General features: G+C 51.8%; 1 protein-coding gene and 1 long non-coding RNA gene across 2 annotated transcripts in view; one reads left to right on the top strand and one right to left on the bottom strand.

The window, feature by feature from the left end:
• The window catches only part of GALNT18 (polypeptide N-acetylgalactosaminyltransferase 18), a 351,210-nt gene extending 350,033 nt beyond the window's left edge, over window positions 1-1,177 (top strand). Inside the window, exon 11 of the mRNA XM_042904615.1 lies at window positions 447-1,177. Coding sequence (XP_042760549.1) covers window positions 447-593 — 147 coding nt within the window. The 3' untranslated portion in view covers window positions 594-1,177. The remainder of the gene's footprint in view (window positions 1-446) is intronic.
• A 5,813-nt stretch (window positions 1,178-6,990) lies between these two features.
• On the bottom strand, window positions 6,991-9,002 carry LOC122201417. Its single transcript, XR_006194134.1, has 3 exons — window positions 8,917-9,002; window positions 8,161-8,280; window positions 6,991-7,191 (listed from the first exon to the last, which is right to left on the bottom strand). It is a non-coding gene; the product is annotated as an uncharacterized LOC122201417 (long non-coding RNA).
• Between the last annotated feature and the right edge of the window lie 6,124 nt (window positions 9,003-15,126).

The following is a 15,126-nucleotide window of genomic DNA, read 5'->3' as shown; positions in this document are numbered from 1 at the left end:
AAAAGCAGGAGGTCCTGGGCCTCTGGTGGTGGTCAAATTCAGGCCAATCATGGGGAGGGGAGTCCCAAGGAACTAGACTTTTCAGAGCAGGACCCCAGTCTATGCCTATGGGGACCAGGGCCTGGCCCCCAGGGTGGGAGCTATGGGAGCAAACCAGCATGCCACACCCCAGCAAGTGGATGGAATTTGGGGCAGGGTGTCTCCGTCCTAACGAAGAACTAGGGCCCTGTGAAGAAAACCAAGGCACATGTTCGGTCTCAGGGAGGAGACCAACACATCAGAGAAGGGCAGCCTGAGGCTGCATGGGAATGCTGGCCCCCACACCTCCCGTAGCCTCTCTGGACCCCAGGCATCTGGACCCACCGATAACTCTAGGCCCAAGGTCCCCCCCAGATTCCCCTGTTTCGTCTATAGCCTCTGACTCCACTCTCTGCCCCGGCTCCCAGGGAGGCCCCATCCAGAACCGCAAGTCCAAGCGCTGTCTGGAGCTGCAGGAGAACAGCGACTCGGAGTTTGGCTTCCAGCTGGTGCTGCAGAGGTGCTCAGGCCAGCACTGGAGCATCACCAACGTCCTGAGGAGCCTGGCGTCCTGACCCTGCTGGGAGCCGCCCCCGCCCGTCCCTTTGCTACTGTGTAGCACCTGCTGCAATGCTGCCTGCTGTCTGGGGGGTTGTTTGAGTCTGGGGGAACCAGGTTAGCGGGACCCCCCAAAAGAGCTTTTTATTTCCTATTCAATTTTCATGGAGTTTATAGAAAGGTGCCGAATGGTGGGTGATGGTATAATATCATAAACTATTTTGCAACTGTAAATAGGGGACAAATGGAAAATATTTATAACTGACAATAAAATACTATTGATTAAGAAAAGGGCTTTTGCAGTCATTTGGTGCACAGTGGAGCTGCCTGCCTGGTTCCTCTGAACTTGGAGTTCTTGTAGCCCGCTTTCTTTGTGAGGCCCAGGGTGGCGAGTGGGGCACTGTGACCTCACAGTCACCTCCAGAGAGAAGGCTCCTTCTGCCTCTCCCACAGCAGATGCGTCCTTTGGAGACAGCATTCCTGAAGAAAGCAGGGTTTCTGCTGGCCCCGAGCGTCAGCTGCTGGGCTTTAGGCTTCAGGCCACACTGCCCCATCTTGATATCACCTTCCTCACCTCCCAAAGCGGTCCATCGCCCCGGCCCTCAGCAGTGACCCTGGCCTACAGCAAATGCCTCCTTCCAGTTGCTAAGACGGTTCGGCTCCTTCCATGAGTCACAGTGTATTTGTTTCCGGGGGCTGTCATAACAAAGTGCCACCGACTGGCTGGCTTAAACAGAAATTCATTCTGTCCCAGTTCTGGAGGCTGGGAGTACAAAATCAAAGATGGGCAGAGTTGGGTCCTTCCCAGTGCTGTGAGAGGATCTGTTTCAGGCCTCTCTTCTAGCTTCTGATAGCCTCAAACATTCCTCAGCTTGTAGGTGGCCATGTGCTTCTTGTGTCCCTCTGTGTGTCTGCCTCAGGGTCCACATTTCTCATTTTTACAAGGACACCAGTGATATTGGATTAGGGCCCACCATTGTGGCCTCCTTTTAACTTGATTACCTCTGTGAAGACTATATTTCCAAATAAGGTCACATTCTGAGGTACTGAGGGGAGAGGACTTCTCGTCTGAGGTACTGAGGGGTAGGGACACAATTGAACCCATAACACATGGCTCTTTCAGTTATGGTTCCACGTCACCCCTCTGGGCCCAGCCTCAGGAGACCAGTGGCCCTCAGAATAGAACCATGTTTCTTGGAGCCTCTTACTCAATCCTCTGTCCCTCCAATAGCTTCCGGCTGAGTGGTTCTTGTCCCAATCCAAAGTAGGCCTTCCTCAGGTTGAAGGCTCCTGTTTTTAGTTTGAAGGACACCCCAACCCCACCTCCAGCACCACCTCCAACCCTCTCGCTCATAGCAGAGCAGTAGTGAGTGTCAGGCTGTAGGACCGAGGCAGGAGAGGAAACCCTTCCTGGACAGATTTCAGCCCCACCCACCCTCTCAAGTTCTCTGGGACCTCCTTCCCAGGGGCCTCCAGTCCCAACACCTGCTTGTTGGGGATCAATAATCTATAGCTGAAACACTGGTGATCATAGAGATACCCCTGTGCCTCAGGGACCCCCAAGGAAGAGGAGCCTCTCGTCTTGGCCATCTGGCACACCAAGACACCCGCATGCACAGGCTTCACCCTAGAGGGCCACTAGGACTTCCCAGGCTGCCACCATAGCCGCCCCGCACCCCCCCCCCCCCCCGCCCCACCTAGGGTTACACTGCTTTCCCACCACAGACCAGAGAGGATACCCAGACATTGGCCAGGCGGCTCCCACCTGATGGCTCCCACCCAGGAGGTGGACACGGGAAGCAAGACCCTCAAGAGGGAATTGTAGGCACTGCCTTTGCCATATTCCGGAAGCCAGGGCCTCAATATGGCTTCCCCCACACTTATTCCTCTACCTCATTCTAACAAACTCCTCTGAGCCCTGCAACCCAGCCACGCTTCCCAAGTCCCCTCCATTCTAGTCTCATCTACCCACCTGGTGCTTCACCTCTCAGCACCAATTGCTGTGCTTCATCATCACCCCCACACACGCGCCTGCCAGTGGCCCCCAAGTCTGGTCCCCAGACCAGCGGCATTGGCGTCATCTGAGGACTTATTAGAAGGGCGGTTCTCGAGCCCCACCTGGAAATCCTGAATCAGAAACAGGGTTTTAACAAATGGTCCAGGAATTCTGATTCCCTGCTGAAGTCTGAGACCCCTGCTCGGTCCCCGCCAGGACCCCTTCCCTTGTACCCTTCCTCCTGCTCTCTCCCAGGCCTCCCACCCCAGCTACATCCATCACGTGCTCCCCTACACCCGGCGGCCTCTACTTGAAGCCGCAATCACTGACCCCCCGCGTCTACCCACACCCACACCTCCACAGCCTGCGCCCCGTCCCTGCTGTAGGGCAGAGGAACCAGGAGTGGGGACTCTGAGTCAGCCTCAGCTATTGGCTGGATGGTCTCGGGCAGCCACTAAACCTCTCCATCTCTGTTTCCTCTCCTTAAAAAATAGGAATGTCTTCTGTGGGGTTGTTGTGAAAATTAAACAAGTGGGAATTTATGTAAAACACTAAGAACAGCGATAGGTACATGGTAAGTGCCATCAAGCCGTAACTACTATTATTTTATCCACTGGCATCCTGACACCCAGCCGCCGTCATGGATATCCACACCTTGACACCAGTCGATGCCCATACTTCACCAGGCCTGTTGGCTTCTGTGGCCCATCCAGCCTGTGCCAGCATCTACACCGTCAGTCTCACCTGCCTAGAGGCGCTTGCCCTCACCCAAACCCACACTTTTACAAACTCCGCACATCCCTGTCCTATCAAAGGCACCCTGCCTTCAGCCACTCCCAACATCTACACTCTAAGAAGCAAACCCCAGAATAGAGCTCTCCCCTTTGAGCTAATCCGGGGGCAGTGAAAACAGGGCGATAGGGGGCAGCTCCTCCCTGAGCCCAGAGGCCCAGGCCCTGGTGGGAGAATTGTCTCGGAGATAATCCCTGAGGGCCCTGGCCCCCAAAGAGTGAGGGCCACATGGCCAGTCCAGGCTCACTTGGGTCTCAGAGGCATAAAAGTGAGACACACAAGGTCACACGTCTCCAAAGCAGAGGGGCTGGTGAGCGTGGGGCAGAGGCAGGAGGGGAGAATGTAAAGGAAGGAGGCCAAGGGCACTCGGCCACATCCAGCCTCAGCTGGCTGCTTTTCCCTGATGTTGGTGCAAGCTAACTAGCAGCTGTCTGGGGGCTCTCTGAATGCCCTGGAGTGAGATCATTATTTTCTTAATGGTTTGCACATCCGACGACTTGGTAGAAACAGGAAACGGTTTTGATACCATTAAGGGCTCTTTTAGCAGGTGTCTAAGACCTCCAGGACAGCGAGCCCCACAGCTTGGTTCCACAGCTCAGCCCCAGCCCTCGCCTGCGGCTACCCAGGCTCCCACCCGCTCCGAGAAGTGAAGGGAGAAGATGGGCCCCTCACTCCCGACCGGAAGTGGACACGATTGTTTGCAGAGACAATGGCAGAAGCCAGCGACCTGGCCGTATCCTGGCTGGCCCCAAAGGTCACTTGCCAGGGGGTCACAGACCTGCAGCTCCTGCAGCTTCCTATGTCTCTGTCTGAGGCCCTTCTCTGGCCACAGGCACATGCTTGGGCCTGCGTGTGGGTAGACCGAAGTACTGAGGGGGTTGGGCCTCAGGAACAAGCCCGTCCGTGAGGGATGGGCCTCCTCACCCTTCAGGAACACACATGTGAGGCCTCACCCCCCACCGCACAGTCCCCCCATAGGACTGAGCCCCAGTAACCCACCTTAATGGGCACTTCACTGGCATTCCTCCCTCCCTATCTCCCCGCCCTCCAGCTCCCTCCTTGTTGTGCCCCAGTCACCTCCCACATGCCAGTCTTTGGGTCTGCTCCAGGAGAAGCTGCTCATGGCCACTCCTGCACCACAGTCTCATGCCCCTGACACAGGGCCACCCAGACACCAGGACGCCCAAATCCACATCTATATCCTGAGCTCCAGGCCCAATCTCCGGCTGCTGATGGGCCCTGGGCATCTGGGTGGGTGTCCCTCAGACAATGCTGATGTGACGAGCAGAGAACCAACCTATTGCTCCTCTCCCAGGACCGCTCTAGTGACCTCCACCAGGTGCTCACGCCAGAGACCTCCTCTCGTCCCTCACGCCCCCACTGCTCACATCTTGCTTCATTGCTCGCATGGGCCCCGCCACGCCACCTCAGCAGCCCTCCTCCCTGCAACGGTCATAGTGATCTTCCTGAAATGCTATGTCATCAGTTTTTCCCCTGGCCTAAAACTGTCGCCTGGGTCTCACCGAAGATGGTAAATGAGTAGCTCGGGCGCCAGCCGCAGACTTTCCTCCTTCAGTGAGTCCAGGAACTGAGTTTCGGAAACACCCAGGTCAGGGGTGGGCTGTGGGTGTGAGAGGGCCTAGCTTCCTGGCTGTCACATGCTCTGGATGCCTGTGGCCCTAACCCACCCTCTAGAGATGTTGGTGACCCGTATCTTCTTTGTTTTTTTTCAAGAAGTTTTTCTTGGAGTATGAGTTTTCCAGAACTTCTGTAACAGTGCCACACACTGGGTGGCTCAAACAACAGAAACGTGTTGTCTCTCAGTCTGGAGTCCAGAAGTCCGAGATCAAGCTGTCAGCAGGGTTGACTCCTCTGAGGGCTGTGACGGAAGGTTGTGTCCAGGCCTCTCTCCTTGGCTTACAATTAACCGTCTTTTCCCTGTGCCTTTGCACTGTCTTCCCTGTGTGTGTGACTCAGTTTCCAAATTTCTTCCTCTTTTTTAAAACAAATTTTTTTTAACGTTTATTTACTATTGAAAGACAGAGAGAGTCAGAGCGGGAGCAGGGGGAAGGAAGAGGGAGAGGGAGACACAGAATCTGAAGCAGGCTCCAGGCTCTCAGCTGTCAGCACAGAGCCCGACGCAGGGCTCGAACTCACAAACCACGAGATCATGACCTGAGCTGAAGTCGGAGGCTTAACCAACTAAGCCACCCAGGTGCCCCATCCAGTCATATTGGATTAGGACCCATCCTAATGTCCTCATTTTAATTTCACTGCTTCTGTAAAGACCCCTTCTCCAAGTAAGGTCACATTCTGAGGGGACTTCCAGGACTTCAACATATGGATTTTGGGGGGAAACACAACTCAGCCCATAAAAGAGAGCAGAAGAGGGGTGGTGAAGGGCATACTCCAGGCTCCGGGGGACTGCCTACACTCATACCCACCTTGCCTGGCAAGTCCTGCCTGTTGGGGGCACCCCAGTTGTCCTGGTGTCCCCAGGGAAGAGAGTGGGCACTGAGCAGGTGACAGGGAGTTTGTGCATGCAGACCTGAGAAGTTTATCGTTGTCCTCTGTATCCACACCCCTTTTGAGGAAAACTGTCCCAGCCACAGCCCTAGCTGTGATCCCCCCCTGGTACCATGACCATGCTGTCTTCCTCCACGGGGAGTCAAGTTGACCCAAGGGAAGTGTCCATAGGCTGGCCAGTAATCAATGACTTAACACAGAAAGATGAACGGGGTCAATCAAATTCTGCTTGCACATTTGCACTATGACACACATAAAAAATCAACCAGAGGTGCCTGGGTGGCTCAGTTGATTGGACGTCCGACTTTGGCTCAGGTCATGATCTTACAGCTCGTGAGTTTGAGCCCCGCATCAGGTTCTGTGCTGACAGCCCGGAATCTGGAGCCTGCTTGGGATTCTGTGTCTCCCTCTCTCCCTGCCCCTAACCCACTCACGTTCTGTCTGTCTCTCTCAAAAATAAATAAACAGTTAAAAAAATTAAAAAAAATCAACCAGTTAGGGAAGAAGCCATGGCCATACGTAGAGATATGCCATAGGGTAGATTGGGGCCCCAGGAGGACCGACCATGCCACAGCCTCGTGCGTGCTGAGGTCACGAGGGGGAAACCACAGCTGAGCGGAGCAGAGAAAGGAGCTGATGAGCAGAGGCAGCAGACCCGCCGTGAGGAAGGCGTAGCATGTGGCCATGACACAGACGAAGACCAGAGACAGCCTTAGAGCTGCCCGCATTTCCTCCTCATTCCAGACCCCACCCATCCACATCCTGCCAATTCGCCTTTTCCCAGAGTTGGCTGAGCGGGTCCCTGCCCTTTACAGCCAACAAGACTGACCGGAGCAGGATGTAAAGATTTTAGACACCAGAACCTGCTCATTCCCAGACCCTCACACGTGTGTGAACACGCACACCATGCCTACAACTACTGCGCACATGTGCAGCAGAGGGACATCATCTGCACCTTCTATGTAAACGCATGCCCAGGCTCACACAGCCCCTCACGTGCACACGTGTGTGCACTCACATGCAGCGGTCACATAGATACATGCATGGACACACACACACATGCACACACTGACTCCAAAGAGAAGAGCTATTTCTGCCCACTCCCCAAAGATCTTTTGGGCTGCCGTCGCTTAACACCATTTAACATTGTTCTTGTGAAGCAGAGGAAATCCGAGTTCTTCCGTCCTCACCATTTCTTCCTAATTCCAGGTAAGAGATACAAGGCAGTTCCAAGGCAAGATGGAGAGACTCTCTAGCCTTAAGAGTCTGTGTTTGTTTGTTTTCCTCGTGATGACAACCATCTAAATAGCCCAAGAAAGCAAACATGAACAGAGCCACCCAAAAATGTATCCTCCCTCAGCCATGCCCTCTCTCCTGACTTCAGCCAAAGAGGAGGGAGGGGAATGTAGTAGATGCACTGGCCCACATCCAGCCCCTGACCCCACAAGACCCTCAGGTCCCGCTGCCCCGCCCTCTGGCCTCAGCCCATCTCTCCCCACCCACAGACAGGAATTTTGTCCTTCGTTGGTATCTGGCTCACACGATTAGCCAGAAAGGGCCTAGGGAGGCATCAGCCCTACTATGTGTATGTTTTCAAATTACACAGCATAGCCACACCCGGAAACCAGACTTTCAAGGCTGTCACCACGTCATGCCTGTCTCTGTTACCTCCCTTGCTTGGCCTAGGGGTGGGGGCTCCCCGCGTGGTCTCCACAAGCTGTGACCCAAGCAGGCTTCATGGGCATGTGGCATGAGGCTCCGAGCTCAGGGCCCCCACCTCGGCTTAGTTCCATGCTCTTGTGTCTTGAAATTCTTAATAATTTCTGAACAAGGAGCCCCGTACTTTTATTTTGTACCTGGACCGGCAAATTATACTGCAGATCCTGCCTGTGACACAGCATTTTTTTTTTTTTAAGAAAACACCCACAATCTAGCCCATGACACAGAACATTTTGCTAAGAGGAGCTGCTTCTGGTGAGAGAGGCACCTGAGCCAGGACTCTGGGACCTGTGCCCCTCTCTGCCCCTCCCCCCTCCTCTTCTAGAGGTGCTGCCACTCTCACATCAGCCCCTAGGGGGTGCTGTGCTCCCTTTGTGCTCAGAAGTGTGGGCCCAGATCCCATCCCTGGGTTCCGTGGTAAGGCTTGCCAGGATTTCTGTGAGGGATCGAACTGCCAACAGGAGTTCCAAGGAAATGACCCCCATACCAAGGAGCGGTGCGAGAGTTACTTTCCCCAAAAACTTTCTGCTCCCCTTCGATGTCCTACTCACACTTTTCCACAGGCCTGGTCCGTCTTCAGCTCCTGACCACGGAAATGCCCCTGGCATAATCTGACCTGTTTCCCTACTGGGACAAAAGGACCCTTCTGTGCTCCGCAACTGAATCAGGACCTTGGAGGAAGCAGATGATGCCCCCGGAGGTTAACTGAAGAGGGTTTCAGGAGAATGACAGCGTTCTTCAGAGGTGTGGGCAGGGTAGGGGGAAGCATGCCAGACAGCAAAAGTGGACGCGGTACCTACTCTTCTAGCTAAAGGGACTAAGAGCAGGGGCTTCCAACCCTCACTGATGCTGCCATGGGAGTGGGTTGCCCAGCAGGACGGACAGCCACAGCCTGAGGGCCTCCCACTGTAGAGCCCGCAGCCCAGCAGGGAGGGAGCCTTTGGGGAGCAGGGGGAAGGCTTAGGGCAAATACCTCCACTTCTTCCCCATTGCCCCCCTGCTGTCAGATATTCTACCAGAGCCTCGCATTGGCCAAACCCAACTGGAGGCAGAGGGCAGAAGAACCACTGATGCAGTCCACATAGCAGGCCAGGGAAGAGCCAAGAGGGAGAATAACCAGCACGCTGACGCTCAGCCTCACCCTGGTCTGGGTGTCCCAGGCCGCCTACTGGCCCTCTCGCCTCACCAGCTCACACCCTTCCCCCAGTCTCTGGATGCCTCCTGCCCTGAAACTGACCACACCTCGTACTTTCCCACTTAAGTATTCCTTCACTGATGTGAAAGAGAAGGGAGAGAGGTCTTTCCACCTACAGCTGGAGTCTCTCAAGGATGTTGCCTCCTCCTGTCCACTTCCTCTAGGGTCATTGAAACTCAGGCATCCTTCAGGGGCACCTGAGTGTCTCAGTCCATTAAGCGTCCAACTCTTGACTTTGGCTCCGTTTATGATCTCACAGTTGTGGGATCCAGCCCTGCATCGAGCTCTGCACTGACATTGTAGAAACTGCTTGGGATTCTCTCTCTCCCTCTCTCTGCCTCTCCCCTATTCATGCTCACTTTCTCTCTCCTTCTCTTTCAAAATAAATGAAAGAAAGAAAGAAAGAAAGAAAGAAAGAAAGAAAGAAAGAAAAAGAAACTCAGGCCTTCTTCAATAGCCTCAGCCCCTCCTGACCAGCATGTGAGGGAACTGACCTCACTGCCCTAGAAGAGCCTAGGATGGGCTTTGACCTTGTAGCCCTGGGCTAGCAAAGAGATCCCATCCATTTGAGGGCATTTGGTTGGCCACAGCTTCCTGGAGTGATGTGTTGGGAAAGATTCTGGCTCTGGCTTCCATAGGCAAGTGTACCAGAGTGGGTGAGCAGAGGAGAGGATAGGAATGCATGGGCGCCCCGCATTTGGCCTTTCCACCCTGCCCATCCACCCCCTCCGTTGTGCTCCTCCAGAAGTCTGATTCCCAGCTGGGGCCTCTCCGTGACCCTCGGCCCACTGGGATGGTGCTCTGCAGCCTCTTGTTGGCTGGGCTGCTGCTGCTAGAGACCACCTACTCATGGGGGCTCTGCGCTGTCCCATCAACCCAAACCCCTGCTCATTGCTGTCACCTGCCCAAACCACGTGGACCCTCCAGCTGCGCTGTGGCATTGGCCTTTGCTGTAGGCACACCTTCCCCAGCCTTTCCCCTTTTGGGCTCTGGCACCCTCTGCGTCCCTGCCAGGGAAGGGGCCCAAAGTTCAGCATGTCTGCTCACCTCCACCATGCCTGGACCATGCCGGGTGTCTGGGGGAAAGGCCCAGGCCAGGAAGGTCCTAAAAATGATCATAACAAATGTCGATTATTTCTACAGCCTGCCACCAAGGCAAGTACTTTCCATTTATTTTCTCATTTAACGTTCATTATAGTCTCACCAAGCAGTGCTATCATGATCACCCCCAGTTTACAGTGAAGAAAACTGAGGCACACAAAGGCCAAGTCATTCTATAAGGACATATAACTAGTAAGAGACAGAGGTTGGATTTGAACCCAAGGAGGCTGACTGCAGAGCCTGACCCCCTAGCCTCTACTATGCTGTCTGCCTCCTTTGGCCACCTTTGGCAACACCGCAGTAACCTTATGCTCCAAGCCTCCATGACACCAGGGTGCCCCAGCCTGAGGCTCTACCTGGACCGAATGAACAAACACAACTAACACCCATAAGAGCACCAAACCTGCCCCGGACCCATGCTGGTGCCTTGCCAACTCACTTAAACTCTTGGTGCCCTACAAGTTAGTTCCCATTACCAGCATCATTTTATAGATGAAGACATCAAGACGTAGGAGTGAACTAGCCGGCCCAAGGTCATAAAGATAGGAAGTGGCAGTAGCCAGAATTTGAACCCAGGCCCCCTGCTGCCCGAGCCACTGTGCCACACTGCCTTCCAGCCTCCTGGCTGCCTTCATGTGACACAGAATCCACAGGACATGCCAAGGCCCCCAGCAGCCAGCATCCCCCCAGGCTCTACATGCTGCCAGGGCTGTGCAGACCGCCCCCCTGTTTCAATTCCCTGGCGAGCCTGACCTTCTGAACGTGACCACAGCAAGAGTGTGATTAATGAGCCAATTATTTCTGTGGAAGACATCGTGCAAAATAAATAGCCCATTTCCCTTCAATTTACTGTTTTAATAAATAAATAACACTCCATGCTCTGGTTTTGTTTATTGCTGCTCATACCTGAAAGTTTGTGATGAATCTTCATGTTGTTCATTTTCAAAATTAATCAGATCTGCCCGATGACTTTGAAATATAGGACTGCATTTGTCCTTCGATGTCAACAGCAAGACAGGCAGGAGGGGCTGCAGGGAAAGGCAGTCTGGGGGAAGGGAGAGCAGTGGGTAGGGTGCTCAGAGCTCTGAACCGGTAGTTGTGGAGGCCCAAGTGCCCACATATGAGAAGTGTGGCCAGGGAGGCTGACTGTACCTTGGTGATTGGTGGTTCAAGGAAAACCAAAGGACAAGGGCATAGGAGGGGAAGAAACTTCTTTCTCCACTTTAAACTTGGGCAGGGGCGCCTGTCTCAGTCCATTAAGTGTCCAGCTCTTGATTTTGGCTCAGTTCATGATCTCTCTGATCATGATCGGGCTCTGAGCTGACAGTGTGAAGCCTGCTTTGGATTCTCTCTCTCCCTCTCTCTTTGCTCCTCCCCCACTCACTCCATCTCTCAAAATAAATAAACTATAAAAAAATAAAAATAAAAAAATAAACTTGGGCAGACTGGCCAAACCAAGGACACTGAATAAGAACAGTATGTCCGTCTAAACCTCACCAAGTGGGCCAAACTCAAATAGGCCTTTACCTCCTTCCCAGGGGTGACGAGGGATTGCAAAGTCATGCATTCAGCAGGCTGTCTTTTGTAGATCCCTGGGTACAGGCAGAGAGTGAAAGGGCAGGAGGCCAGGTGTCTCCTGTGGGGCACTCACCAGCTGAAGGGAAGTCTTAGGTAGGGTGTTAGGCCATCAGAGTTTAATGTAGCCAGAAGTAAAAGAAATCCAACAATGGGATGTTTCTGATGCGCATTTATAGCCTACATATCCATCTTGACATCCATCTTAAGTTTCACAATAGCCCACAAGGTAAATATTAAGTCCCCATTTTACAGATGAGGAAAGGTAGTGGCTCGGCTAGGATCGAGAACTTCCCCAACGTCCCAGAACTAGTAAGAGGGAATGAAATAGCTCAGATTCATATCTACTTCTTCAGACTCCAAGACCAATTTTACTATTGTTTCTCATGTAGACATGGGGTGTGCGTGTGTGTGTGTGTGTGTGTGCACACGCGTGTGTGGCCTGCCTGAGACAGTCAGAGAATGCCACAGAAAAGAGGTGGTGATTTATAATCTGGGGTTTGTTAGGTGAGTAGGAATTTTCTGGAAAAGGCAAGAGAAAGACATGTCAGCAAGAAAGAAGAAAAGGGGGAAGAGAAAAATGATCAATCCTGAAGAATGACTGGATTTGAAGAGTAAGAGAGAGAGGAGAGACTGCCCTTCATCTGCCTCTCTTGAGAGTGAAGGGATCTGTCTCATCTCTGCCCTCAAGTCTTCCCTTGGCTCTCACCTCCCTAACCTCTAGGACAAAGCCCACTCCTCCAGCAAAGACGAAATAGCAGGCTGACTTCTTGTGATTCTCCATGCCTCCATGGCCCAAGGCAGTCAGGGGGACCAGATCTCTCTGCCCGGCTAGACCAAAGGGGAATCGCTGATGTAGGAGCAAGCCATGTTTTCCATTTACGCACGCTTTACGAAACTTTCTCGTAGTCCAGGGGAAACACACAAATATAAAAGCTAGGCCTTTGTAGGGTCTCCACAACCAACTCCCTTCTCCAGGGAAAAAGCTCAGCTCAGAGCCTTGGCCTCTAGGCCTCAGGTCTGCATCCTGGGAGGGTATCTCCTTCTTCAGTCTGTGCAAAGAGACATGGCATGGAGTCCCCACTTGGAATGTCTAGCATTAAAAATTTTTTTAAACGTTTATTCATTCTTGAGAGACAGAGCGTGAGTGGGGGAGAGGAGGAGAGAGAGGGAGACACAGAATCTGAAGCAGAGAATCTGAAGCAGGCTCCAGGCTCTGAGCTGTCAGCGCAGAGCCTGACGGGGGGCTCTAACTCACCCACTGTGAGATCATGACCTGAGCTGAAGTCAGATTCTTAACCGACTGATCCACCTGGGCGCCCCTGGAATGTCCAGCATTTAAAACAAGACCATGCCCTACACCTGGACTATCACTGAAGCCCCCTTACCTGTCTCCCCCCCTAACCTCCCACACTAATGCTTCTCAGCATGTGATCAACCCTAGCCCTACCCCCACCCCAATTTGAATTACTAGGGTGTTTGTAAAATGCAGATCTGGGGCCACCTTGCTCACCCAGCTAATGCATTCGTGCTAGTCCTTGGGGATTCATCTTAAAATCTGTCTCCTCTGAGAGTGGTCCCCGAGCCTCCAGGACCAGGCTAGTGTCCCTCTCCCTTGCACTGTGACTGGCTGTGGACTTGTGCCCATGTCCAGCCTGACTGTGGGTACTTGATTTTTTTGTATCCCTAGCTCCTAGCACTGTGCCTGGTATGTACACATGTATTCATTCATTCATTCATTCATCCATCTGTCCAACACATGTGTATCAATCATTTGCTGGGTGCTGTCCTCATCCCCTGCTGTCCCCATCCCCTGGGATCTGTCCCCATCCGTATGCTACGGATATGATAGGGAATACAAAGAGACACAGTCACTACCCTCATAGACCTTACAATCTGGTGGAAATATTAATCGAGTAATTAAACAAATACTAATCAAGTAATGAAACCAACAATGTAAAATTGCAACTGTAGCAAGTGCTAAGAAGAGGACATACGGAATTCTGACAGAACCAAAGGCGGATAAACCTAGTCAGGGAAATAAAAGACAGATGCCAAGGACGTGACATTTGAGATGTTATGTATGTTGTGAAGGATTAACCGGAGGATAGAGGAATGTCCTTCCATTCTGGGGGAACAGCCCATAAAGAGGCAGGTAGGAGGGCCTCTAAGGAGCTCACACAGGAGGAGCCGAAAGAGTGAAGGGGTGGAAAATGAGGGTAGACGGTAAAAGACAGGTGGTACCCTACTCACTGCAGGGCCTGCGTGAGTTTGCCTAAAGATGGGACCTGTATCCTCAGAGTGAGGAAGTCACTGAAGAGTTTTGAGCAGGTAACACGATCAGAGTTGTGTTTGGCTACTAAGTGGAGTTGATTAGAAGAAAGGAAGCTCTTCCATGGAGAGATCAAGTAGGAGGTGGAGTGATGGTACCTTGGACTAGAGTCATGGCAGTGAAGATGAAAAGAAGAATAAATTCCAGAGACCTATAACAGGTGAAGTAGACAGATCACGGCAGTGGCTTGAATATGGAGTCTGAGGAAGAGAGAGAGTTGAGGGTGGAAAGATTCACTGGTATGAAGAACGCTTCAAGAGGACCAGTTTTGGAAGCAAGATCCTGAACTCAGTCTCAAACCTATTGGGCTTGAGAGCCTTTCAAGCTTTCCAGAAGGAGATGTCAGAAGAATCTGACAATCTGACAGCAGGATATGTGGGTGTGGAGCATGCACACGGCAGGGGATTAATAATGTGTCCTAAATTGATGTTCCCAGCTCCTCTCTCCTCTCCCATATCTTTTCATCAAGAGATAATGATGGTTCTTAGAAAATTTAGAAATAGACATGACTCACCTAGGATAGAGGCTGTGGAATGAGAAGTCTCTATAAACCCAAGTCATTACCGACTGCCAGGTGTACAGAATTTTACAGCTCACACGGGGCTCTAATTCATTTGAGCTTCACAATAACCTGAGATTATTACCTCCATTTGAGGTTACATGGTTTGTCCTGAGGAATCACGGATTGAATCAAGTGTAAACTATTGTCTTATTATCATCTGTCTTCTGAAAGAATTGGAAGAGCAAAAAGCATCCTTGTGAGACGTGTGAATTCAATCCACCTTACGTACATCTTTGAGCACAAATTGAAAAGACAAGGAAGGTCCTACAAAGACACATGTAAAAGTCCTTGCCCTTGAGGACACCATAGCCCAGGGAACAAGAGTCCCAGTTGATTAGAATATATGAAACGATGTGGAGAATGCTGTATAAGCCCCGTTCAAATAAAGTTTCTCTGATTTTAAACATAGCAAATGTCTAGTATAAGCAAATACATAATGTAGAACATAAAAAGGGAAAGAGAAATTACCCAAGATCCACCCAGAGGGAACCATATCACTACTTTGTTTAATTTTGGTATGTGCTTATGTTGGACTTTTGGTTACTTAAGTCAATAAATTGCCTTGTATGTGTAAGCCAGTTTTAGTTGAAGTTTCTGTCATTTGTAATCAAAAGAATCTTGATTAACAAGGTTATTTTGAGAATTGAATCAATTACAGTATACAAAATGTTTAACACAGTATCTAGAATATAGAAAGTGCAGATAGTCCCTGGCTTACGATGGCTTCACTTATGATTTTTCAACTTGACCGT

The sequence above is a fragment of the Panthera leo genome, chromosome D1 (genome assembly GCF_018350215.1).
Source record: "Panthera leo isolate Ple1 chromosome D1, P.leo_Ple1_pat1.1, whole genome shotgun sequence".
Lineage (NCBI taxonomy): Eukaryota > Metazoa > Chordata > Mammalia > Carnivora > Felidae > Panthera > Panthera leo.
Note: the sequence above shows the minus strand (reverse complement) of the source record. Positions and strands in the feature narration are given on the sequence as shown.